The sequence below is a fragment of the Thunnus maccoyii genome, chromosome 12 (assembly GCF_910596095.1).
Source record: "Thunnus maccoyii chromosome 12, fThuMac1.1, whole genome shotgun sequence".
NCBI lineage: Eukaryota > Metazoa > Chordata > Actinopteri > Scombriformes > Scombridae > Thunnus > Thunnus maccoyii.
Genome location: NC_056544.1, coordinates 14,581,750 through 14,608,655, shown reverse-complemented (window position 1 = coordinate 14,608,655; position 26,906 = coordinate 14,581,750). Strand labels below are relative to the sequence as shown.

Below are 26,906 nucleotides of genomic sequence, written 5' to 3'. Positions count from 1 at the left end.
CATTGAATTATTGCATTGGCCATGCTCTCTCATCTGGGCATGTTTACTCAATTTTAAATCTGATGTGTATTTATATTATTGAACACCAAATCTGAAAAAAACCCATATCATTGTGATGTAATAAACGCAATTTAATTTTTGAATCACTTTTGATGTTTTTGATTATATGTTTTAATTCTCCAAGACTTCTAAACTGATACCTCTATAGACAGACAGGGTATGAAATTTAACGTGAAAGCCTCCATAATCCTCATTCTGTAGGGGGAAAACGTTATTTGGTTGTGTTTTTAACTAAGCAGTTTCACCAGCAGATGGCAGCAATGTAGGTCAAGACATTAAGGCTTTTCACACTACAGCAACATTAAACACATGGATTCTTCTTTACGCAGGTAGAGTCAATTGCTATAGGCCTACTCTACAATCACCATACTCACAAAATGAGATGTTGTGTGCCTAGATGTCTACAGATGTCTACAATCCATTTTTATCATTATCCCTAGTCCTGATAAAGAAGAGAAAGAACTAGAAAATCAGCGCCCTTTCAACATTTTATATACTCTTTTTTTTGTTGATAGCCTTTTGGCTATTTTAAATAATCCAGATGAATAACTTGACAAGCAAAGGTGAGGTTTTTTAATTTGACTTAAATTTGTAGATCAGAGGTGGGCCAGTACAATTGAAGCTGCCTAATCCTAACGGTGAATAACGATGAATGTAATGTATTGCTTTATATTATTTAATCGTGAAACAGTTGCTACAAAAATAGTTTCGAGTTAAGTGATCCCCAGAGGGGCATGAAAAGTTGCAGCAAAACGTTCAATTGATACAAATGCTGTAGATAGAAATATACTGTATAATGAGCATTCCCCCGTGGTTTATTGATACCAAATGAAACTGTTAAATTGTTGGGATTTGCAATGTTCTTATCAGGAAACTGGCACTGCAAGTCCCTATAAGGATATTGTAGTGAGTTTTAGTTGGGGCACTTAGCTGAAGTAAACAGAAAGGGAGGGGAGAGTGTGCGCAAGGCTTTGGAAACAGGCATGCAGACAGCCGACCACTGCAAAGTGTTGAGCGCGGGACAGACTGGCTTCAGCCCCACACCACTCACACCACTCTTCCTCTGTCCAAGAGAAGACCCCCAAACCTCTCCTGTGAGGCGCTCACACTCATCCCGACCAATAATGTGAGAATCAGTCGGAGAGGTCTGTCAGATGTTAAAAGTCATCGTCGCTTCATTGTGCTTAAGTGCCGTCTGTTTTCAACACTGTCACACAGTTTCCAATCAGGCTACAGTAGGCTATCCACAAGGATACCTGGTGTGAGATGCGGCCATGTCCCGAGGAATATGCCCACGCGTAACCTCTTGCGGACCCTTTTGGATTTTGTCAGCGGTCATATTTGCGGTGAACGTGATCGACGTGGACGCGTACAGCTGTCATGAAGTGAGGACCGCTTTCCAGCTGCGGCAGGTCGGGCCGCTGCACCGCGTACCGGAGACACCTGGCACAGGTGAGCCAGTGGGTTTGGCAAGTATAGTGAAGTGCACTTTGGCTAAAGCGCACTGCAAACATTATACAGTGGTGATAATAGATCCGCAGACAGAAGCCGCTGATTTTGTTTTAAGTACAACCATAGCCATTTCAGCCATGAACACCAGAACCTATAAAATGTGTGAAAAGTGCAATTATACGGTAATGATTCAGTTTTAGACTTTAAAAAAAGACTTTTAATGAGTGTTAAATTTATCTAAGCATTCTTTGCTCCTGTCAAAAGCACACGTGGGTCAGTGTACACTGACACACAAAAGCTCAATGAAGTGACAGCAGCCATTGAAAGGTTGTGAGACAAAACAGATACTGCTGTCTGTTTTCACTTTTGTTATATTATTCCATGTTGTATTATTTAGTAATGTCAGTGAATAAACCTTTAAAAGGTTTTGGACATAAAGTCTGTGTGCTAAGTCTGTTGTGTATGGGGGATGCTATTGGTTATAATGATTACTCTAAACAACATAGCACACAACAAAATCAGAAATTATTTAAATAGGGTGAAGTGTGTCTGGAAAAAAAAACCCTTTTCATTCCTGGTATCGTATCTGCCGATCACTGTGCAGTCTGAGCATCAGTGTTCAGACTGCACATGTCCTGATATACCTGTATATTACGTATTACATGTTTAAGTTACGGATGATATGTCTGGCTTAAAGCATTAGCGCTTGTTGATTTTCCAAACCCTTTCCAAAAACTTTCTCACCATACAAGCAGGCTGTTTTGAGAGATTACATAATTATTTAGCAAATTTCCTTTGAGAAGCTGCTCAGTACATTCACAAGCTACTGAGACAGGGTTTTTGAACTAGAACAAGTCTAATATGAGGCAGAGGTCTTATGTGGTTTAGTCTCTGTAGATAAAGAGGCTGCAAGATTGTGTCCGCAATAGAGGGTGATTGATTTGTCATCTGCATATTGATTTGCGCAAGTCAGTCATCAACAATTCTTTTGGCAATAAGGCTTTAGAGATTTGGGCTGACGAACCCTTAAATCTTACAACACATATTGTCTCTCAGTACATGAGTTGAGCTCATGGGCCACAGTTTATCAGAAAAGATTGTCCAGCAGGCATATAGAGTCTTTTGGCATCTCTGCTGACATGGTTCCCAAATGTTTCCTGTCTTTTGTCAGATTTTTGTTCGAGGGATGCTTGAAAACAGTTATAAATGCCTTGAAACTTTTGTGGTATGCGCTTTCCTTCTGCACACAGAGGAAAAAGTTATTTTGTGAGGATAAACATTGGTTCCAAATCTGCTTTGGACGCAAAATGCATTTTGTGCGGGTTTAGGCTTTGGTACAACTATGCTGTTTTTGCTTGAAAGTTATACTGCAAGCATAGTAAGACCCTTCATCACTTTGACTAATCATGTCATGTTTGATCTATGTAGGTCCATTCCTGCCAGTTGTCATATATTTGAACACAACAAATTGGGTTATTCAGTGGTCATTTTTATGATTAATCCAGTCTTTTAAATCATTTGATCTTTAGTTACTGTAAATCTCCTGGCCTTACAAATATTCAAATACCAGTAGATATGCATTGTACAAGTACCAATATGAGTACAGACCAGAATCCTATACTGTAACTGAAATCGTGTCATATGCGAGTTGGTAGCAGCTTAAGTATCACCCAGTCTGAGTCTGCACGCTGTAACAGCGAGATGAGCAATAGATAGCTTAGTGGGTAACATACCTAGAGGTGCATCCAAACCACTTGATATGTTTGTTTAGCAGGGTGTCACTACTAGCAACAGAGGATGTCAGTTTCATTGGAAGCTGTAGTTTAGGGTTAGCTCTTAAAGACAACAGAAGGACCTCGGTCTTCTGAGCATGTCAGCAGTCTGAAGCAAGGCTTGCGTGACAAACTTTTACAGTCTGCAGTGCATTGGCAGAAGCTGCATATGAGTATTTCAGTCTGATGTTTCAGCTGTCAATGAGCATTTTACCTGACACTGAGCAGCAAACAGATTAAAAAAAACCATACAGGCCGTACTGTATAGTGTGATAATCTTTAGTTTTAATGAATTGCTTTCCCCACCTTTAACCCTCATAAGATATTTTATTTGTGAAACACACCTTCTATCTATAGTAATATAATTTTAGTAAAATAGTGCTGATATAATCCAGATACAATCATCTGCTACTCACTAGTCTGAACTAGCAATTGATATAAATATTTGTGTTATTTAAAAGGTGCGCTGAACTGCATTTTCGTGCTTTCACACGCCACCACTTCTCTGCTGTCCTCTCCCTTCACAGCTAATCAAACATTGCTGTCGCTTCATAAGTACATTTTGGGCTTAAATGTTGTTTTGCTTTTTGTTTGTACTTGTCCTGGAGAGGTTGTTTTGGGTCAGGCGCAATCTCGTCTTCAAAGCAGTGACCAATGCAAGGGGGTGTTTGAGTGGGAGATTTGGTGTATATGTGTGTGTGTGTGTGTACACAATTATGCTACTCTGCTTCAGTTCTCAGATCAAATGCCAACAAAAGCAACTCTTGAAATTTGAAGTGGCAAAACTTCAGCACTTTTCACAGTCTGATGTTTGCTTTAGGATACAGTGCTACGTTTCATTCATGTGTGGTGAACTGATTTCTCACTAAGCACCAGGAGTGTGGCAGCAGGGAACTTAAGAACTGACCAACTGGATATGATTTTATAATAAAAAAAAAGGCTTTTACAGTACACATATTTTATTAACAAATGATTACACAAGTTATTTTACTGAATTAGTTCCTACTATTACTGCTATTTCTTCTCCATTAGTAGGAGAATTAATGCTTTAAAATGCCAGTCATACATGAATCCCCCTCTCAACAATGTAGACGATAAGTCACTTCAAATGTTTAGTAAAAAGCAGATTTAATTGCAGGTGCTTGCTTAGGTTCTGTGTTAATGAGAGGCCCTGAGAAGCCTCTGCAGTATTTTACCAGTATGTCTCTGAATTGAATTATTTTAGACTAAAAAATTTGCTTTCCAGACATTAAATGTTTGTTTTTTGGGCCACAATTTATAAAAAGTGACTTTATCTCCCTGCCACATTCAGCATAGGTAACGTAGATAATCAGTGACATGAAGTTGCTTATCCTGACATTATTTTGAAGAGTTATGGCCACTTTGGTACTGTGGTACACAGCCAAATACTACATATTGAGATTACCGCAGGGTGCTGATATAGCCCTTTGGAGATAGATCATTTGGGAGGCAGACAGCTAGCAGTGCTATTCGCAGACACACCAGTCCTGTGATATGATCAGCCTATTTTACAGCTCAGTTAAAACTCCCTCATTGAGCAAGGCTTATCTGATTGTGTACATACCACTCACCGTTTTTCATTTTACTACTGCCATTCACTGATTTACTGAGTCATTAACAGCTATTCTGGAGTGAAAGAGAAAGTGTCTTTATATCTTTAATACAAGGCAAGCAGGGTCATGTGTTAATAGCGAGGGAATGGGAACACACTGTGTTATCACATGTCGCCACATCCTTAACCAGTTACAGCGTCAAAAGCCTTGGCAAGCTCTCAAAGCTCAACATGGTCTTTGATTGGCTGTAGTTATTTTGATTCCCTTTTTAACTTGGCCTTTCTCACTGAGAGAGCAAACACATGGTGCACACCTCCTACTCCATACACACTAAAAATTGTTGAGCATCTGTGTTTTCTTTTCCAGGCCATCTCTCAACCACTTACTTCAATCTCATGTAAGATTAACAGAAGAACATCTCCAGTCCAGTGAGTTTTTTAAAACTGAAGCCATTAGAAAAAAGACATTGTTGGTAAAAAATAGCAACAGATGTATATCTTCAAGTAAGAAGACACAGTATAGACAGTTGAATTTACAAGCACCTCAGATGCTCTTTCTCAAGTCCACCCGATCACTCCTGCCTTATCAGTGTTGTGCCAGTCTGAAGCTGATTACCATGTCTGAGTCAGGCTCTACACAACATCTCTTATTGGATTTCAGCCTAAGTCTATCTTGTGTTTCAGTTGATTGTGTGCTACTGCACCCTCTTGGCTTGCTACGGTGGTAGAGACAGATGCAATTTTATAAGGTTATTAGACTGCCAAGTATATCATCTACCTATCAAATAATACAACCATCTAGAAAAGATGACCCTTGCTGAGCTCTAGGAACAGAAATAGTATATGTGCACATGGTTTCTGAGAGACTGTTCAACAGATCATCTTGAATATAAAATAATTAGCCTACTCTGCCAGGGGCTGAACAACGCTCTAGTATAATGCTGCTTCATCATGTCTGCATCCATCTGTCCTCCAGTCCTCTACTTGGCTCTCTTAGCTCTGTCAGTCTGTCTGACCCCTTCCCTTTGGCATGGCTTTGGACACAGTGCCAATCACTGATGGCAGTTGCAGCTTGGGGTCTGGGAGAGCTAAACATTACAGCTCAGTTTCAAGGTTGTCCAAAAATGCAGGTATGCGGTAAAGCCCGTTTGAGATGTGTTTTCATTCAGTATGGCCCATCCCAAGCCAGCAAATCTGTATAGAGTAAATATCCTGTATGTTCAGTGGATCAGACGACTTCAAAGGGAACTGGCTTCCTGAGGCAGGAGAAGGGTAACTGCATTAATTACCTACTTTCTAACAAAGTTATTCTTGTTCTTGTAAAAATATCAAAAAAGCAGCATCAGGAAACCGCAACCCTCCAGGTCATCAACGCTTTCCAAATCAAATCAAAATTTCCATACCATATTGGGGAGATGTGAGCTGCATTAAAATCATTTTATAAGTGCAGTAGTTAATGCATGTGTGTGTTTGAAAAGGGCTGTAATAACATAACTACCTTCTCAGCAGTATACTGTATTCACCTCAGCTAATACCACACATTGAGAATGGCATGTGAGTTAGCTGTGCAATTATAGAATGGCAGAGTTTCCCCACTCAAGAGTTTTGACTTGTGCAATGAAGGGCACTGAGGTGTTGCTGAAGGGATTGTGACTAACAAGTCAAGACCCCTGAGCCATGGCTTTAATACGGCAAATTACTCCAGAGGTATTTGTCACCTGAGGACGATTAAGGGAATTAGGATTCAGAGTTGACATCCAGTCTAAAGAGTAAAGTGTGTGAAGGTTTAGCAAGGCAGAATGAGTAGCATACTCTTGGCACTAATTATAAAGGACCTGTAGAGTCTTCTTGGCCTATTGGATATATCAAGTCACAATTCAGCAAAGTTTTTATCAGAGGAAAAGGTACAGCCAGGATTCAAAATAACATCCACACTTCATGAAAAAAGTGTAATAAATCAGACTTGTAAGGACGTCTCTTGGTAATATGTTGTCATGATTTTCAACATTTAAAAAAACATTTTCAGTTTTTTATCGAGTGCACTCACAATTTGGGCCTTTTTGATGTGGCCTTTTGGGGCTCTGTTCACAGTCTCATGCAGCTTTTCAAGCAAAAAGTAATAGTTGCAAAAGTATTTAGCCCGTTTACTACTCACAGTGTGGTTAAAAACCAAGCATCTGTAGGAAGTCACATGAGTGCCAATTAAGGGGAGATAACAGGAAAGTTTCCAATTACTCAAAGTACAGAAAGGTCAATCATAAAAAAAGAAGAAATAGGCCGTAAAAGTCGAATGTCTAAGTGAGCAGGGCACCTGTGAGGGAGGCCACAAAGACACATGTAGCAACTCTGAAGGAGCTATGGGCTCATGGTTGCAGTTTAAAGGTGCAGTGTGTAGAATTTAGTGGCTTATAGTGGAACGTACTTGTCAGACATGGAATATAATATTCATAAGTATGCTTTAATTAGTTTATAATAAGGATGCATGATATTGGATTTTTGCCAATATCCAATATTGTGATATTTTCCAACTCACTGTGGCCGATTGCTAATACCGATATATGCACATATTTTTTTTCCACCTGGCTGAGACTATTATGCATGCAATCATAGACAAAACTAAGATTGTACTGGAGTTCAGGAGCTCAGCATTAAAACTTTAATGTACCTTCCAAGTGGGAGGAGCAGTAGAGTTTTCTTTGAGTTTATTAGACAGACAGGATTAATGGGCAGGATTTAATCTCTGATCCACAGTCAGGAGCAGAAGGTGGCAGTAATGCACCTAATACGCTGGTTGCCATCTGCTGTTATAAACCAAAAAGAAGAAAAATTTTTTCAAACAGTGGTACATCTTGTGAACTGAGGTGTTTCCTATCTGTGCAGCCAAACACAGCAGCTCCTCCGTGGACTGTTTCACGTGGTGCTTCCTCCGCAGGCTCCACTTCACTCAGCTGCCCTACAGACTCGCTGCTTTTTCCCGATTTAACCTGAATAACAAACTGGGGGATGGTGCTTCAGTTGGATCCACATGGAGAGCCAGGGCTAGCTGGGAGGCTAGCGAAGCATTAGCCGCAGCATGGCTGGACGGAAGCACAGCCAGCTAGCCTGTGCTTCAGGTTAAATTGGGAAGAAGCAGCGAGTCTGTCCGGCAGCTGAGTGAAGTGGAGCTTGTGGAGGAGGCACCGGGACCATCAGGGTGAAACAGTCCATGGAGGGAAGCACAGCCAGGCGGTCGAGGAGAAGGCGACGAATTGGCCGATAACGATATGTCATTGTAAAGGCTTTATTGGCTGATACTGGTGACATGCCGATATTATCGTGCATCCCTAGCATATAACCACCTGAAAATAACAATCGTGTTTTCGTTACCTTAGAATGAGCCCTTTATATCGACATAGGGAGCGGGTTATCTTCCACGGAGACTACCATGTTGCACCGCCATATTTCTACTGTAGCCCAGAATGGACAAACCAAACACTGGCTCTAGAGAGGGCCTTTCACATTTTTCATGAGTTTCGTGGCCACCGTAAGTTCTCCTACGCACTTGGAAGGGGAGGAGGGGGTGCTGATAAAGCACCCAGACAGCAGTCAGTATCAGTTGCAGCTTCATGGCAAAGAGAAAGCCATTTTTGCAGTAAACTTACATAACATCTTGCCTTATTTTCCAGCAAGATAACGTGGCCAAACATAAAGTGAAAACTTCACAGAACTGCCTTCAAAGCAACATTGTTGATTTCTTGGAAGGGTCTGGTCAGAGTCCATTTCAATCCAAATCAAAAATGTGTGGCAGAAAAAAAATGAAAATTGCTGTTGAGTCACAGTCCCCAAGCAATTTGACAGAGCCTGAGTAATTTTGCAAAGAAGAATGGGGGGATATTTTAATGTCCAGATGTTAAAGACTGTTATTACTGCAAAAAGTACCTACAGTACTAAATATTCATTTTAAGAGGGTGTGCAAATATTTTGTTTTCAATTTTTTATTTAGATGAATTTGTAGACTTTTTGATTTAATTAAAACATCAAAAGGTTCAATGCATTTTATAGGCATATGTATGTTGAGCAGTTGGTATCCTGGAAATATAAATGTAACTCAAAAAGAAGGGAGTCAGATATATAAAGATATATCCTACATTGTAGACTTCAATAACTAAAAAAGTCGATGGTAGACTGCTACCGTGTGTCCCCATAAATATTTTAGTTTACCCTTCAGACAGAAGCCACTGAAATGTTGTTTGATGATATACTGTATATAAAATGTTTCAAAGATTAGAAAGAACAGACTCAGCAGGTTGTTTGCTGTTGCACACGGGAGTAGTGACATGGCTTCTAATGATTCCAAAAAGTGGCCTGGTATATTCGTGAAACAGCCAGCCTGTCCTGACTGCTGTGGTGGCTTTAACAGCCAAAGTCTTTCTGAGTATCACTTACTCCATGCAGCTACTCACAAGGGACGGAGAGGCCAGCTTGGATTCCACTGTGAGTCCCTGGATATTAGTTTCATATCAGAGATAACACACAAACACAAAGGAGAGAAAGAGCCAGCCAGCCAAGAGAACAGGGTCAGGGACAGAAGGTGAGAGAGGACAGCTACCAAATATGGTGAAATGACATTGCTAAAATGAAATTAAATTATGTACTGATCGGCCACTTCATTAGGCACTAGGGATGTGCAGGGAGCCCAGTATTTGTATTTGTATCACTATTTGTTGAGGCAGCAAAATTATTTGTATTTGTATTCGAATAAAAGTGGAAATAGCTTTAAAATCCTATTTTTTGTTTTTATTACGCTTTTAATTTTAGAAAATTAAAGTGTTACAGTAAGTGTTCATGAATAAACAAGCTTATGAAGGAGGTCCGGGTCTCGAACTGGAGTCTCCCAGATCATAGACGACTGTGGTGACTACTGAGCTAAAATCTAGCACACTGCCACTGCGCAGATAGACCTGTAGGTATTTATACACCCATAACACAGAGACAGTACAGCGTGTAACGTGTAGGAAAAACTTCAAAGGCGATCCTTACTTTGCACTTTTCATTTATTACCTATTTTTTACAACCTAACTTTGTGGGAAGGAGAAGGGGAACAACAAGTTATGGAGAGCCCTTTGAGAGCACTTTGTGCATGTCAGTAGCTCAGCTTTATCTCTGGGGAACACCCCCAACTCCAGGAGTGATGTCCATATTAGGAAATGTGCATCATGTAGCAGGTGGATGTGACTCCCCTTGTTGAGACCTGCTGATATATGTAACAGCGGAGCAGAGGACAGATTTGTATTCTGGCCCACCCCTATTAGGTACACCTGTGCAATCTAATGAAATCCAGTACAACAGCTCTGCCATAAATGCTACTTTTACAAAGCTTATACATTTTCAGTTTTTGTTGACATTGTCAGAAAGGTGATAATTCTACTTGATGTTTATTATTGAGGTTGTAGTGGTGTACTGGAGTGCATTGCATTGAAAAATGTTCTTAATATTTTGCCCCACTCATGTATGTTAATGGAGTGGAAAAAATATTAGGAATACCATTCATTATAATTCACTCCAGTACACCACCACCACACTAGCTCTACCCTCAATACAAAGCAATGCATTTTTAAATGGGTGAATATGTTTGTTGGGGTTTTTGTTTAACCCCATGACTGCCACCGGCACTTACTGTACTGTTCTGATGAGTTTTAGTGAATTAGACCAAAAAATACAGATTTAGGACTAATACATCCACTTTTTAAAGAAAAGCCTACCAAATTGGCTAGTTAGGTGCTAGTCTAAGCCTTAAAGATGTCATTAATATATCCTCTATTTTGTTGAAGAGTTCATGTTAAAGGATGTCTAGATCTGTGAATACTCATACTCATCAAATTTGAAAACACCTCTGTGAAGCTCAGCAGGAGGTAAGTAAGGAAATAGCAGATGATTTAGGCAATGGATTTTTGTTAAAATTGCGGTATTTCTGTATAAAAAAGAACAGGATAGGATTTTCCAGAAACACTGTTGACAGGGAGACAGTGTCAATATAAAAAGAGTGAACTGCTGCAGAGATGGAGATAATGAGCTGGAAGGGGCAGGACAGCCAGTTATGACTTCACTCGTCTGGCTCAGGGATGGGAACAAATGGAGCCTCTCTGGGTAATTAAGAGACACCCAGGCCTCACTAGGATATGCCAGGCAAATGGGAGAGAGGGAGCAGAAAGGGAAAGAGGGATTGAGAATGCAACCCTATTGTGTTTCATGGAGGGATTTGGACGGTGAGGCACTGGTCTTGCGGTCTGTCCTAAGGCCATGCTTTAGGCTCTGGTTACAACACCTGCCTCTAGCCACCCCCTTCTAGCCCTTCCCCCCCTGTAAAATGAGTTATCATATCAGACTCCTGCATTATGGAAATGTCCATGTGCATGTGGATTTGGGCAAGGAAATGTGTGGGAAAGGACAGTTTTAATAGCCCATGCTAATTGTGACCAGCCTCAGTGATGTCATGACAGTGTTTATATATGTAGCGATGGTGAGAAGCAGGTGACACTGGCAGGACAGGGTGGACTCTGTTTGGGCTGATGTAATTGTGCCTGATTGAGCTGTTCTTTGGATCATAGTATTTGCAGTTAGGTCATTGCCTTCATGTGGTTGTTCAGAATTGCAGCGGTATGTCTAATGACTGTCTAGTTTCAGAGGTGATTTCACAAGAATTACTGGGGCATACGTGTGCATGTACACGTGTGAGTGACTGCGGGTTATGCATGTTTGCATTGTAAAATGCAAGTACATGCATATATTTTGTGCATATGCATTTACAAATGTACATCTTGACAGCACTTAACAACATGTGTGCAGTCGTATGAGCCAAATATATTTTATATTTAGCTAAGACCATATTTATAGCAAGAAACATCGTTGAATTCTTGGTCTACTTTCTCACCCTCCCATGGTGCCTCTTCTGTCTCCCAGTGGAGTTATGGCCTGTCTGTCTATGTGCATACTCAGGACACTATACATATACTCACACATATTCGTGCAGCACAATGTAGAATCATATACCAGATATAAATATATATCTCATAGGATAAAAGACTTTTGCATTCTTCAAGAATTTATCATCTTATTCAAATTGAGATCTTGAAGATCCTTTTCACTTCCACTTCCTGTGATATGCTTGATGCAATGTGTTGCCACTGACTTGAAAGTGATTACTAAAAAAAAATATTGATAAACAATTTAAGACATATGGTATGTGTCCATGTCTGCTTTACTTTCCCAGATGTGGATCTGTTGATTTGTAAGCACCATGGTCCATCCTGCTGCACCCGGAAGATGGAGGAGAGCTACCAGTTCGCTGTAAAACGAGAAACCCTCCACAACATTCACTCCTACAGCTATGAGCTTGAGCACCTCATCTCAGGCCACTCGGACGCCTTCCAGGGTAAGTGCTGAGACAAAAGTGGGCAAGCTGGGGCTGGATGGCTCAGGTTGGGTGGGATTGGACACTGGGTTGTTGATGATGGATGGGAAAGAGATGTTAAGATACAGTGGTTGGTGGGTTGTTATTCTGGTACATGCTGTACTTACCACTGCCTGGGACTGATACCCCAGAATGCTACCTTCTGCAAAGTATTTAACATGAAAACTTTTCCCAGCTTTTTGCTGACCTATAACTGAACATACACCCTTTATTTGAATCCAAATACAGAAATAAATAACTAAATGACTTTGTATTTGTTTTCTTACTTGCAAATAATGCTTATATGTCCAAAAAAAAAGTTTCTACTCAGTTCCCCAAGGTCACGGTAGCTGGTGTGCAGGCAAGTGTGTAACCCAAAAGAATGGGCATGGCTTCACTCCCCCCCTCTTCCCTTCTTCTGTGGGTTTGGCAGCAATAGACCTGTGGAGAAGGATCAGGGAGGTTAGACAGGGAAAAAAGAGAGTATGTGGGCCTTTTTCTCAGCCTGTAGTGCTTGGTGGAAGATGGTCTGCTTTGTCATTATCTGATCCTGCTCTGAGTACAGCAAAACACTTACTGGAACCCTTGAAAAAAATGATGGTACTTCTGGAGAGTGAAACAATCTGTGCATGTTATCACTTTTGTTTGCATTTTGTTTGTTTGGTGTTTATTTTAGGGTGTATTTTTGGTCGTGCTTCCTCTTTGGTAGCCCGGTCAGTTCACATGTCTGAGCTCTGGATAAACAAGGCTCTGCTGTAGATACAAAGCCTGTTTCAGCTAGATCTTGCCTGCCAAAGGGCTTTGTACTACGCCCAACTGAATCAAGCAGTGCAGTAGTTGCCCAAGCTTGTCCTCCCGCTAGTAATTGCAGTGTCATTTAAATTTTAAAATTTCCAAAACAGACAGTTTTTCCTCCCCAAAACCTCTAGCACAATCCCACAGGCTTGGAGACATGCTTCAGATGTTTTTAATGTTACAGGAATTTCGGTACCATGCAATTAGTTTTATAAGACAATGGACTGCTTAGACGCAGGCCAACACTACTGGTCTTGGTCTCTAATATGGAAAACTCCTGTCATATGTAAACGGATGCTGTAATAGAGAATGACATAGGTCAGAAAACGGTAATGGAGAATTTATTATTTTCAGACATTGTTGTCATGGAAATTGTTACTGTCATGTTTAACTTGTACATGTCATCTGGATATCAGGATATATTAGTGGCACACAATGTTCTCCAACCTACAAATGAACTGAAATTTGAAATTACAGTCCCTTCAAACATATTTGTTATGTAGGTGTTTACACAGACATGGAGATAAGCCTCTCACAGCTTCTTTACAAGCAGGTTACATGGATAGAAGTAACAGTGCTTGAATAGTGTTTCTGGTATTCATCCACTTCATCATCATTAAGATCTTTCCCTTCTTACCTCATGTCTGAGCCTGTCTGGAGAATGAAGATCAGGTGTTCCACATATCCAGAAAAGGCCAAGATGGAAAATAACAATGGAATAACAATAGATACTGGAGCATGATGGTGCTGAAAATGATGATGTCACAAGCCCTCAATTTGCAAGGCCTTCTAAGGACAGTCTCTGTGCTGTCTGAGTGCCTCGAGAGGAATGTGAAGTAGCAAGTGGCTCATATACCGCATGAAGTAATGAGAATATGACTTTGGCTGATACCATTGATACTGTTATTCACACGCTGCATGGTGGAAAATTGTTTGCGAGTAGCTTTCTTGTCCTAGCCCTACTGGTTCGTGTCTATTCAATTGCACCACATGCAGTTCAACAGAGCCAGTTGTCCGCAGGCTAAAAACTGCTGCTCTTCATCTGTTAATCTGTTGTTTATTTGATAATTCTTTCATGATGGGGCCACGATTTTCTGTACAGCTTTCAGTCTGCCTGTCATTCACTTGACCATGAATCTGGCAACGACAAGTCCTACTTTATATGCGTGTATGTGTGTGTGTGTGTGTCTGTGTGCATTTCTGCTTGAGTTTCTCCTGAGTATTTTTCTTGATGCAGTGTAGCTTTTATTGTTTCAAGTAAAAATCGTTCTCGCTGATTGGCAAGATTTAGCCAAAAGGACATGTCCATTAGAAGAGAGATGGTGTGTGCGTGTGTGTGTCTGCATGTATGTGTGTTTTTGTTGGCCTGCCCTTGTTTTGACAGCCCTAAAGGTCCTATTGTGCTTTGTCATGTGTGGGAGTTGTCATGTCATGAATATGACCCCAAAAACGCAGACCACATTCATGAATGTTGAGGGGCTCCTTTTCACAAAATTGTTATTCTGATACTGTATTAATATGATAGAATAGGTTTGATTCTATGCTGCAAAATCAACCAAGAACCTTTAGGGATTATCCTGATGTTGCCATCACCTTTTACCCTGTAACTGCCATGCCCTAAATCCTGCAGGCAGTTTTGTCTTTTCACCTCCTTGCTCCTTGGTATCTCATCCCTGCTGACAATATCCATGTTGTCTGTTCTTTCTTTCCTCCTACCGTTCAACTTTCCCAAAACATACAGACAGATACACCCTAGCCAGCCCCTCTGGACTCCTCTCTCCCTCCCAACACACAAACAAGCAGACTCTCCTAATCCATGCCATAGTTGATAGGTAATGAGTGTTGGGGCCTGATGGTGGGTGGGTGTCCACCACAGAACCCAGTCTAAGCTGGGGCAGCTTAGTGTTGCCATCATGGGCTTTGGCCTGTCAGCCTGTTCTAGCCAATCAGATCTGGAGTAATCTTACTGGCTGGACACCTCTCTGTGGCCTCCGGATTGGCTGAGAGAAAGTTGAACAGATGGATTGGCTGCCAGAATATGTTTGTGTCTTTGTTTGCCTAAAGTTAAGCTGTAATAACAGTGGGTTAGAGCTTTACTTTTAGTGAATTCCAACAGAGCCCTCATATAAAATACGACATACTCAGACGGATGACAAATTAAAGGAAAAACTTGTACAGGCCTGAATGCTTGACCCCTACAGTGAGGGGATCCGGCTCTGTTTTGCTGTGGGGGGCATTTTACTGGCATGATTTGGGTCCACCTGTCCCCTTAGAGGGAAGGGTTACTGCAAATCAAAGTTGTTCTGAGTGATCTCTATATCTATATCTATCATCTATCTTGATGGGAGTGGTCTCTTCCAGGATGACAATGCCCCCATCCATAGGGCACGAGGGGTCACTGAATACTTTGAGTATGAAAATGATGTGAATCATGTGCTATGGCCTTCACAGTCACCAGATCTCAACTCAAATGAACACCTATGGGAGATTTTGGAGCGACGTGTTTGACAGCACTCTCCACCACCGTCATTAAAACACCAAATGAGGGAATATCTTTTGGAAAAGTGGTGTTCACCCCTCCAGTAGAGTTCCAGAGACTTGTAGAATCAATGCCAAGGCACATTGAAGCTGTTCTGGCAGCACGTAGTGGTCCAACACCTTACTGAGACACTTCATGTTGGTTTTTCCTTTAATTTGTCACCCGTCCTAATGCCCTGTGAACTGAATTTGTTGGCAGTCTTTTCTGCATGCCTGTGTGTGTCTGGTCTGTGAATGACAGGTGAGAATGATGAGCAGGAGAGTAAGTATCGGGATATATACTCACACTGCTGGGGAGCAGATGTCAAGAAAATGCTGACACCGATATGAAGGGGGACCTGACCCACAGCTGAAGGCTATTAGGTCTGTGTGTGTGTGTGTGTGTGTGTGTGTGTGTGTGTGTGTGTGTGATAGGGGTGTTTGAGCATTTAGTACATGTGCATCTTGATCATTGTGTGTGTGCATACATGTGTACTCAAGACATGTGAGCATGTACAGTATTTACCACCTCTGCTAAGTCACCATGACCACCTCAGGGCTCAAGTTGTCCTCATAGGAGTTGACAAATGCTTTCTAGAGAAATGTATTCTCTTGGCCTAGATAGCTCTCTATCATCAATGAAAGTGCATTGCATTTAAAACTTTAGGTGCCCTTCAATGAAGAAGTACACTTGAGAAAGTGCAAGAGAGTGAGAGAGAAAGAGGCCATGACAAGGATGGTGCTTTTCCTCAATGAGGTGACATAATTAGCTGTTCCTTGTCTCATCATCCAGGAACTCTCCAGACCCTGCGTGCTGGGAGACAGTCTTTGCATGAGTGTATGCGAGAGACAAAGTAATCGAAACAACGACCTAAGGCACAGGGATACTTTGGGCTGTTAATGGCAGAATGCAGAACAAGAGGAGTCGGGAGGTGAGAATTGCTAAAGGAAGAACAAGAGAATGAGAAACCCTGGTTGTCTGGTTGGTTGGTGTGTCTCCCCCTGTGACTGTCTCCCCGGGATTTCACAGGTGGTTGAGTTCAACCTACTGTAATTGTCTCTCTGCCCTTGGGGATTAGCAGCCTCCCTGATTGCTTGTTTGGAGACAGTAGACAGCTTGCTCCATGTCTGTTTTTTTTTTTCTTTTGCACCCCTACCCCAAGTCTGTAAAGGCAACTGTCTCTTTTATTAAACAGTGATGATTTATATGTGTTTGTGTGCACAATTTGTGTGTGCATGTGTCTCTATATATATGGGCACGTGACAGGAATGATAAATCACTTGGCTGTCATGTTCTATCTTAATTCTTTCATCAGACACATAGCTATCTATCTTTATTGCAATCTCTACATTTGTCTGGAAGTTCCCTCGCTCATTTTGCCTGTGATCTTTTTAGCCTATCCTCTCTCACATCATGGTGTTTTTTTCCCTCTCCCTCCATGTCTGCATGTATTTTTCTCTGCAGATGTTTTGACCGACAGAGTTATTGCTCTAGAGGTTGATGCTTGGACACAGGATGACATTGCAGTGCACCATGAGCTCATGCTTAAATTAGGGAGGATATCCGGAATCCATCCCTACACGTCTCATTTAATCATACAGGGCGGAGAGGAAACGTGTTTATGGACCTAATAGCGGAGCGAATACATTGTGTATTTGAGTGTGTGTGTGAATGTGTGAGTGTCCTCAGCATGTTTATGTTTTAACAACGCCTTTCTAGTCTCCTGAGTAGACATGACACATAAGGGCAGGATGAGTTTCCCTCAGAGTTTGCAGGACTCGGGCTCGCTGGGGAAAAGAGGGAAAGAACAAAGGAGAGGAGGGAGGAGAAGGGGAAAGGCTCAAAGCCTCTCGCAGTCATAAAGTCACACTCAAACCTTCCCTAATTACCTCTGCTTTTCATCTGCCCCTCTCACCTCAGCATGAATGTGTGAGAGCCCAAAGGAGTAGGGAGTTGGGCCTAAAGAGAGGGGAGAAAATGGGAGGGAGGAAGGGTTGATGGTCAAAGCAAGGTTTCAGTGAAAGTGTGCACAGGTGTGTTTGAATGTGGTTCTATCAGGAGCGTGTGTGTGCGTTAAAAATGTTGATTCAACAGGTTTTTGCCCTGTTGATCCACTGTGTGCTGCTGATAATTCTCCCTCTTTCTTCCTGGTTGTCTCTCTGTCTGTGGTCCATGCTTTGTCAGTATTGGTTGCTTAACAAGAGCATTCTGGGCCTAGGGTGGGCACTATGCCAACAGCTTACTTGCTGGCATGTGCACTGCAGGGAACCCTCATGTCTCAAAGATAACCCAGCTGCCAAGAGTGTGCTCAACAGAATGAAACTATAAACACAAAAATCTCCCCCATTTTCTTCACCCCAAAATTCTCCTTTCATTTTTTTTTCATTGTTATTCTGCTTCTTTACCAACCATGCATGCTCTGCAATAAATGTCTAAACTAATACAAAGTCTGTGTAGATTAGCCCGCCGCCAGAAACTACACCATAATTTAACATCACTAGAAGAAAATCAAACTGAGAAAAATACCCCTTTATTGCTCGCCAACACCATCTCTTCTCACACGGAATGATCTTCTGACACAACCTCACAATTGCTATTTCTGACACTGCCTTTCCGCTAGCCTCAACAAACATTCTTGGTGTAGACTAAGCTTCATCGGTCTCACTACTATCGTATGAGCACAATAAGCTTGATGTCCAGGAAGTTTCTTAGTAATCAGATAGAGTCGCATCTCCCGGGGCTTGTTCTCTGTCCAAGAGAATTTGGATTTTCTGGAACACAATCTGTCTGTCTGGCTGATGGGATTTGTACTCCACTGCTGCTGATTGGTCCAGCCTGGCCTTTTCCTGTATCCTCTCTGACTCTGCTACAGCCGTCCTTCCCAGACTGATCCCACAAGCCATAAAATGTGTGTGGGCATGTGTATAAGTATGAGATGCAGACGTCTGTGCATGTGTATAGCAGCCGGCAATCAAAATTGTCATTGGAAAATGTCTGATAAACCAACAAAATCGACAGACTACATAATAGTTCCCCTTTTGTTTAAATTTCCACATACCTACCTTTACTCAGTGTAATAGAAAGGAGTTATTGTTAAGGGAAATGATGATGGCCAAAATAAGGTCATGCTAGGAGAATTCAGTGAGTGCTGGCGAGAGGAGTTGAACATGTCTGTGAGCAAGAGCTGCTTCCATCAGACACCTGTGGGAGATCAGGGCGTGTGCTTAATATGAGCTTTTAATGCATAAGTGGATGAGCATCTTGATATACATGTCTCTGTGTAGTGACTCACACTATTACTTCAGCCCAAAGTAGGTTGGAGTTGGCAGCCTTCCTCCCATCTCTCCCCAACAACTCACTTCATTCCCCCATTCAAGTCCACTCACTTTGCTCATTACGCCCTGTGTTGGAGTCTCTTCTGCTCCCTCTCCTTCTCTCTCCTTGCCTCTGTGGCTCCTAGCACACCATTAAGGAGTCCCCACAGTAGGCTTCATTCACTGATTCTCTAGTCATTAATCCATTGTGTTCCAGAGGACCAGAGGAAGAGGCACAATAAATGAGAGAAATGGAAAGACAAAAACAAAATGTTGTTCTGGCCCTTCCCAGTCCTGTCGTGCTTGTATGATCCATGATGGATTATGATGTGTATTGGAACAGAAGGTTCACATGGGCCTGCTCTTAAATCAACCACAACAAAGTCTATCACTGGCAAACTTGTAATACTTCAGTTGGATTCAGTAATATGACGGAATTTGTCCTTTCCAAATATTTTTATGTAATAATCTTGATCATTTAGAATTTTCCTTTCATCCCACAAAATGGATAGAAGCATTTTTGTGTGTTTTATGGCAGAAGGGATTAAGCCTAATAAAAGAGTAGTCTTGGCCCATAATTGAAACAATCCATAAGTGACCTTCTGTATGCCTAATTCATAATAAAGCTGAAAAATGAAAACAGGGGCCACACCTGTTAAGAAAAGTGGAAAATTCATCATTAGACTCCCTTTCATCTTAGATTCCTTTCACACCTCAGAGTCCATTCAAGGGTCTGTTTCATGTTAATCTTATGTTAGCCTAAAAGTTTCCTTTCTGCCTTTCATGAAAATCTGGAGTTCAGTCTCCTTCACAGGCCGTCATCATCAGTTTCCACTTATATTAGGGGTTATTACCTTGACGAGGCTTTTTTTGTTTATCACAAATCACCAAGTGTCATCAGTATGGCCAAATGTTGAAGAAAATGCCTCCAGTCTATTAGATTTACTTCATAATGATTCAGTCTGTAGCATAATAAACTTCTGGCAGCTGATTTGATGTTGAAAGGAATCTACAATTTCCATGTGCCATAGACTGTAAAAAAATATGGACGTAGCCACTGTGACGTCACCCACTGGTTTCTGGAGAGCGGTTTTGAAACTCAAAGTGGGCGGCTCTGGCTGTTGCCATCTTGGTGGTGCCTAACCCTGCCTAACTCCTGGCTAATCCATAATGGACAAAGAGGTGGCGCTGAGGTGGGCCAAATGAAGCCTGGTTCCTAAAGTGGCCATTTGAGGAACTGCAGTTTTTGACCCTTCCTTAATGGCTTCATTTTTCGGCCCTGGCGGATGCTGCTTGGAATATGCATGTTTTACCTTGCTCCAGTCTGCAGAACTGAATTTTATTTCAGAACTGAATCTAAGGGGGAAAAACTTATATATGTAGCATAGACTGTAAAAAGAATATATGGACGTAGTCACTGTGACGTTAACTGTTGCTTTGTGGACTGCCATTTTGAAACCTGAAGTTTAGGGATTTGACCGTTGCCATCTTGGATTTGACCATCACCATCTTTGATTTTTTCAGCCAGAAGTGACCATATTTGAACCTGGTGGAGCTGACCCTAGCACTAGCTGCTAGGTTGGTTAGCCCGGTGCATTTACAGTGTATGGTTAACTGTGATAATGCTAATGCTAATCCTAATTTCTGTTAGTGAAAAACAGGCCTACAACCTTTAAAACTAAATGTACTTACTGGAAAATGGAACAGCCAATTCCTTAGAGGGTCTTTTAGTACAACCAAACGCTGTTACAATTAACTTTCATGAACTGAAAACACAATGTGAAATAGCGGCAGCTGTGTCTATAGTCTGTGAATCTGGGGTTACACTATGGTTATGTTATGTAATCAATGCTGTTGCCATGGTAGCAACTTGACAATCATAAGATAGCCACACCCTTAAGTATAGGGAGCTACCTGCTTGGTGGCAGTCATTGTAAGAAGTAAAGAAGATGTGAACCAAGTGGGTAGCTCCTGGCCTGAAAGGTGATGCCAATTCGGAAGTGACTTAAACCTGCATTCTCTCTAATGGCCGGCAGTAGCGACTCCACTGGCTCCAAAAAGTAGTCTGATTGTATGGAAGTCAATAAGAAAATGACCCTGCCTCTCAATTGTTTTATTACCTCAGTAAAAAGTTTCCTAATGAGTCTATGGTCTCAATCGCTAGTTTCAAGTCTTCTTTAATACAGCAAGATGTTCATTTAGTAAATTATGGTCCCACTAAGAGTTAAATAGATGATAAAGTATAGTATGCTTTAGGGTGTGGCTACATTGCGATTGACAATTTGCTACCTACGTTGGTTAGGTAATGTAATCATGACATAATGCCAGATTCACAAGGTATAGGCATAGCCATAGCCATCGCTATATGTATTTTCAGTTCATGAGTTAAGCTAATTGTAACATTTTGGTTGCCTAAAAAAGTCTTGTTCAGCATTTGGTTGTACAAAAAGAAACAAGGAGTTGGATGTTCAGTTTTTCTAGTAAGTGCATTTTGTTTTAATGGTTTTAAACGACCAATGTGTATTATTTAGTGGCATCTAATGGTGAAGTTGCAGATTGCAGCCAAATGAATACACTTCCCCTCACCCTCCCCTTCCAAGAATGTAGGAGAACCTACGGTGGCTCTGAAACTTGCAAAAAATGTGAAAGGCCATCTCTATAGAAAGTGTTTGGTATGTCTGTTCTGGGCTACTGTAGAAACATGGCGGTGCAATATGGCGGCCTCTGTGGAAGAGGACCTGCTCCCTATGTAGATGAAAAGAGTGCAGATATAATGAGTTCCCCATCAGGGATTAATAAATCTGTTTATTAATAAAGCTGTCTAGTCTAGTCTATTCCTACTCTACTTGTGCAACAGGCATACTTCTGGTTGTAGTTATCAGTGGGTGCAAATGCTTTTTGTGTATGACACCCTGTGCTGCGTCTTAGCACTATACTCTATCAAAAGAGAAACTGTGATTTGTATACCAATAAACAAAAGAGAAATGGGGTGGGTCAGTGTAGACCTGTGGCCCCCTTAATGCTGAGGACCAGAGGTGCTGTCCATCAGTCTGTCAACAGACTTCCCCCAGGCTGGCCCTCAGCATACCCCCCCCTTTATGGTATTAGCCATTTGAACTCCTCTCCCTCCCTCCCCTGATCTTCTCTCAGCCCCTCACCCTCTGCCCCAGTGTTCTGTCTCTGTCCCTGTCCTTCTCTCGTCTGCTCATTCCCCTGCCTTCGATCATGTTTCCCTACTTTGGCCAGAGCAGAGAGCAGTGACCCCCCTTTGCCCAATCTCCACCTCCACTCCTCCTCACCTCCTCCTCCCCACCACATTATAGCCCAGTGCACCCTGAATGCCCTCGGCATCTGTGGAATTGTTTATGTTTCAGAGTTTTGATATAGCTGGGCTTCCTTTTTAATTACTGGAATGCTGATGGAGCGATGGGGATCTTGCTTCCCCACTCTCTCTCTTCTTCCTCCTTCTCCTCAACCTCCTCATGTCGTCTCTCTCAAGCTCATTATCCCACCTGTTAGCCCCCTGATAGGACAAGGCAAGCAAATTGGGATTTGGGGCAGGGGTTAGCTGCAATATGTTTGCACACATTTGTGATTGCATGTATGGGTTTTCTAAGGGGCTTGTGGAGCTACAGTGTTTTTGGCAGGAGTGCAGCTCTCCAGTTCTTGCAGGTCAAACCTGCGTGAACAAATCTGTGCCCATTGATGAGTCATGCTCCCACTTTAGACTGTAGACATGGGTTTTTGCCACACAAGTATGATGAATCGAAAGGTTGATTCATTGACTTATTAATAGTTTATTACCATTAAACTGTTTGCTGAAAGGTTAGAGTCTGGGAGATTGTATGACATTGCAGCTCTCCCTTGTAACCTAAGATGACCAGTGCTGGGTGGGAGACGGTTCTATATACAGTATTTCTACTAATTAAAACAAGGATATGTAATCTACACACGTGTCACTATGTCACATATCTGTGTGGTGACCTGTCTGAAACCCAAGCCTGTGGCAGGATTAAAATGCTTTGCCTGAGAAGATCGTTGGTCAGGTCCAGTCAGGACTGATTGCCAAGATATGGCCCACAGCTCCATGGTATGAGAACAGTGTCTCCTACCTCATTATCACAATATTAAACCATCTCCAAGCACGCGCAAGCATGCACATATATATCTGCACATACACACACTTCAATAGGTTCATATGCGCATACTTAAAAATACAGACTTACATGCTAGCACAGAACAGTTAAAGTCTGTGCTAGCATGTTTTAATGGATAAGTGTAGTTCTTGGGCCAACCATGATCAAATTAACTTTTTTTCGATCAAAATATGCACATGTGAAATAAAGTCAACATCTTAAAATTGTCAACATCTTAAAATTTCCTTACAATGCTTCTTTTTTATTTTGTAAAAAGGGTGTGTTTTTGCTGCTTACCTATTGTCTCATTTAGTTGACATGAATGTATACATGTAATTACAAGTTTAGTTTTAATTTCTTCAAATTGTAGTTGTAAATAATGTCAATTTTCTTTCTTCAGAACACACTTTACATTCACATTTCCTCAAATTAAATTTCCCTTCTGGGGTTAATAATTTGTTGCTTTATAATTCAATCTCAGCAAAGGCTACATTCTACTTCAATGAGAATGTGATGGGCCATATCACAGAACCAAAGTCACAGAGCACCTTTTGATCACAGAACAGGCAACATTGGAAAACATAGACTATCTTGCCCACAAGATTATGGACATGATTCTTTTTAGTTAAAAGGTAAGATAAAGAAAATGTGTGTTTTACAATGTTTTTAATTTAGCTGGACTTGCTAGCGTTAGTTGATACTGGGAGAGTTATGACTTTAATGTGCTGCATTTTTGTTTTATGCTTCAGGGAAAGCTACTCGTCATACAGTATAATTAGCCTGTGCAGCCCCTGTATACACACTTATGTCAGTCTGTGCAGGCTATCTGGTGCCACATGTCTGTGCTGAGTTTTGGCAACCCAGCTGTGATACTTGGGCCTTGGGTACCTACTTATACTGTAACAATACTGCTCAGTTAGAGCCACAGACACATACACACATCTTGCACAATGCTGAAGTGGCTTAAAGTTCAGAGACCGCTGGGTAGCAAGGGCAAGGAACACCACACTTGTACTTAAACCATAGAGCTGCCACTGTGCTTATTTTGACTCCGTTGTTGAGGCAGCTTCACCATGGTGACAATTTAGCTTTAATTGTGCCAGTAAAACACCGGGTTGCTATGCAGAATGTAAAGTGGAAATAGCTTCTTATGATTAAAGCCCAGTGATCTCAGAGAGTGGCCTTGGCATAGCGTTGGTGGAAAGATATGGTATAATATCCTAGACCAAAGTCATAAATACAAACTCAGTTTAGGCCACTGTAGGACAAAGGCCTCCTCTGCATTGTCACCGCTGCGAATCCTTTTAATACCTTGTTTATTCCGAGCAGAGAGTATGTCAGATTGGTCCGACAGGGCGACAGACAAAGCAAGCCTGTTCATTTATTCCTGTATAGTTAGCCTAAGAATTATGTGTTTTGAATTTCAGTGTTTTTTAGGACTTCCTAGCAAATTAAAGATAATTGCTTCATGCAAAATAGCTTCAATCCAAGCAGACTTCATTTCCCAAGAGGCTTACTGAGGGGAGACTGTGACATGGTAATGATAGCCACCCACGACTGTGTGTCTGAACAGAGTGTGGTCAAATCCAGATTCAGACACAGTGGTCAGACAGAAGAATCAAATCTAATTGACTATCATGCAATGGTAGTTAGGACTTAAAAAAGCTGTCTTTGGTTTCTTGTTTTTTTGTTCTCACCCTGTTTCCCAGTACTGGAAAGTGCAGAGAAACCCACAATGATTGTACTTGATTTATCACAGAATGAGAAACCGGATCCATTTGAGCGTGGGAGAAAACTTGATATAGAACAGAGAAAAACTGATGTAGAAAATTAATGAATCATGAGATCAGCTTTTGTTTGTCAGAGGAATTGTGCAGTTAGAATGATGGACTCTTGTCCTATTCTGTATATTCAGAGATGGACATGTTTGAAGTAACAGCAATGGAAAGACAGGGACTCTAGGGGCCAAATGAATCCAGATGTCAGAGCATGTTCACAAGGTGGAGTCCTCTCGTACAGTAGTTGTTTTTCCTTGTTCAAAAATTCAGTCGCTTCTTTTTATTCCATTTTTTCCTGGCGATCTCCCACTCTCTCTTCCCTTTTTTCCTCTTTCGTGTTCTCTCTCTATGTCACTCTCTTGGCAGATAAAAATAAGCTTTTTTAATAAGTACAGAATGTCTTAAAGTTTTAATGATCCTGTCGTAAACCCTCCAAAAGATGTGCATCCAGTCTTGATGTACTTATAAGAATATATTTTTTGAAATGTCACCTCTCTTCTTCTTGAGAAAACTCGAGTTACAGATTAGTCCAGTTTTGTTTTTGCCCCCGCCACACCTCACAGAGAGTAAGACTACACCGTGGTATTTCTAAGCATGATAATTTTATAATAACATTATGTAATGCAGTGTAACCTAAGCCTGTGGGTGCATCTTGTGGTGTAAATGTCTTGTGGCTATTGAGCCTTGCGGCCTGACTGGCAGGCAAGCAGGCAGACCTCACACTGGTACCAACTCTGCAGTCCCACAGGCTTAAGAGACACTGAAGTGGAACTGAAACTGTGGCTTGACAACTTCTCTGCCAATCTTATGCTATTTCTACCCATTTTTTTGTCTCTCTTATTTTCTGTCTCCTCTTGCTCTGTCTCTAGCTAGACATCTCTGGATATCTTTCTGACTGCCGCCAGACTAAAACTCGTCGCCCTTTCCTTTAATATTCCCTAACAGACCATTAATTCTCATGTCTGTCTGCTTTATTTCTGTCACACACAGTCGCGCTCTTCAAGACCCATTTAATAGGTTACAACTTTAACTGCTATGTGTGTGGGAGCTGCTCTGATCATGACGATGGTGTTTTCTGGTGCATTACAAATGCGTTGTGCATTTTACTGGCCAGTTGGGAGTCCCCGTGTGTCACAGACAGCGGTCATATTAGTGCAGCTGTTGAGAAGGACATGACTGTTGTTATCCTTCTGTCTGTGAGCTAGGAGGGGCTGGACACACACAGGCACGCACACACACACAAACACATGACATATTGGTAACGATCATTGTACTGGGATAGATTTACAATGGGTAATGTGCTATTATTATGAATGAATATGTAAGTGTTAACATCACGCAAACTGATTTTTATAAACTTAAGCCCACACTACATAATTGATAATGTTTTGTTGGCTTGCAATACCATATGCAGTATTATCATACACTTTGGGTTTATCTTCAGTTTGTTCATTTTGTGTATGTGTGTACATTTGTGTGTGTGTGTGGTGGGGGCAGGGGTGTGTTGGCACCCTCCTTCTCCAGTCTCAGTTTCTCTACAGTTGCTACTGCTCCTTCATGTCCTGGCATGCTTTTAAGCTGACATCACAACCCAGAGGAGAGTGTTGTGTCCAAGAAATGCACACACACACACACACACACACACACACACACACACACAAACATACATCTACATACAGAGGGAACAGGATAGAGGGTTATAGGATTAAGTGGACGTACAGTGAAGGAGATGGTGGGATAAAAGGATGAGTTGGCTGTTTTTTACTTATATATTTGTATTATTATTATTTATTTTTATATATACTACTGTATATGACATACAGGAAATTAATGGTAAAGAGAGTCAAGCATTATTTCCAAGTTTTGTCTTTTTCACCCCCTCGCCATTGCTTACCATCTCACCTTCTGTCTTTCTAGTCTGTTACAGTAACTTGCTTGGCACTTCTTTGGCACTAATCAGTCTCTGCACTGACATTAAGGCTTGGACGGTATCTATTTTTTCATACCTTCATTCTTTCCTTACATTTCACCACGGTATACGATATATGACAGTATTTGTGTAACAAAAAAAAAAAAAGC

At 41.4% G+C, this 26,906-nt stretch overlaps 1 protein-coding gene across 7 annotated transcripts in view; it reads left to right on the top strand.

Annotated features, from left to right (window-relative positions):
- The window catches only part of gpc5c (glypican 5c), a 122,030-nt gene that overhangs the window by 3,276 nt on the left and 91,848 nt on the right, over nt 1-26,906 (top strand). For 3 of the 7 annotated variants that reach the window (XM_042427437.1, XM_042427443.1, XM_042427444.1), the window contains exons 1-2: nt 1,053-1,512; nt 12,107-12,268. In XM_042427437.1, coding sequence (XP_042283371.1) covers nt 1,335-1,512; nt 12,107-12,268 — 340 coding nt within the window. In that variant the 5' untranslated portion in view covers nt 1,053-1,334. Of the gene's footprint in view, nt 1-385; nt 624-1,051; nt 1,513-12,106; nt 12,269-26,906 lie in introns of those variants that run through there. The other 4 variants (XM_042427438.1, XM_042427441.1, XM_042427440.1 and 1 more) reach the window with 4 other exon arrangements.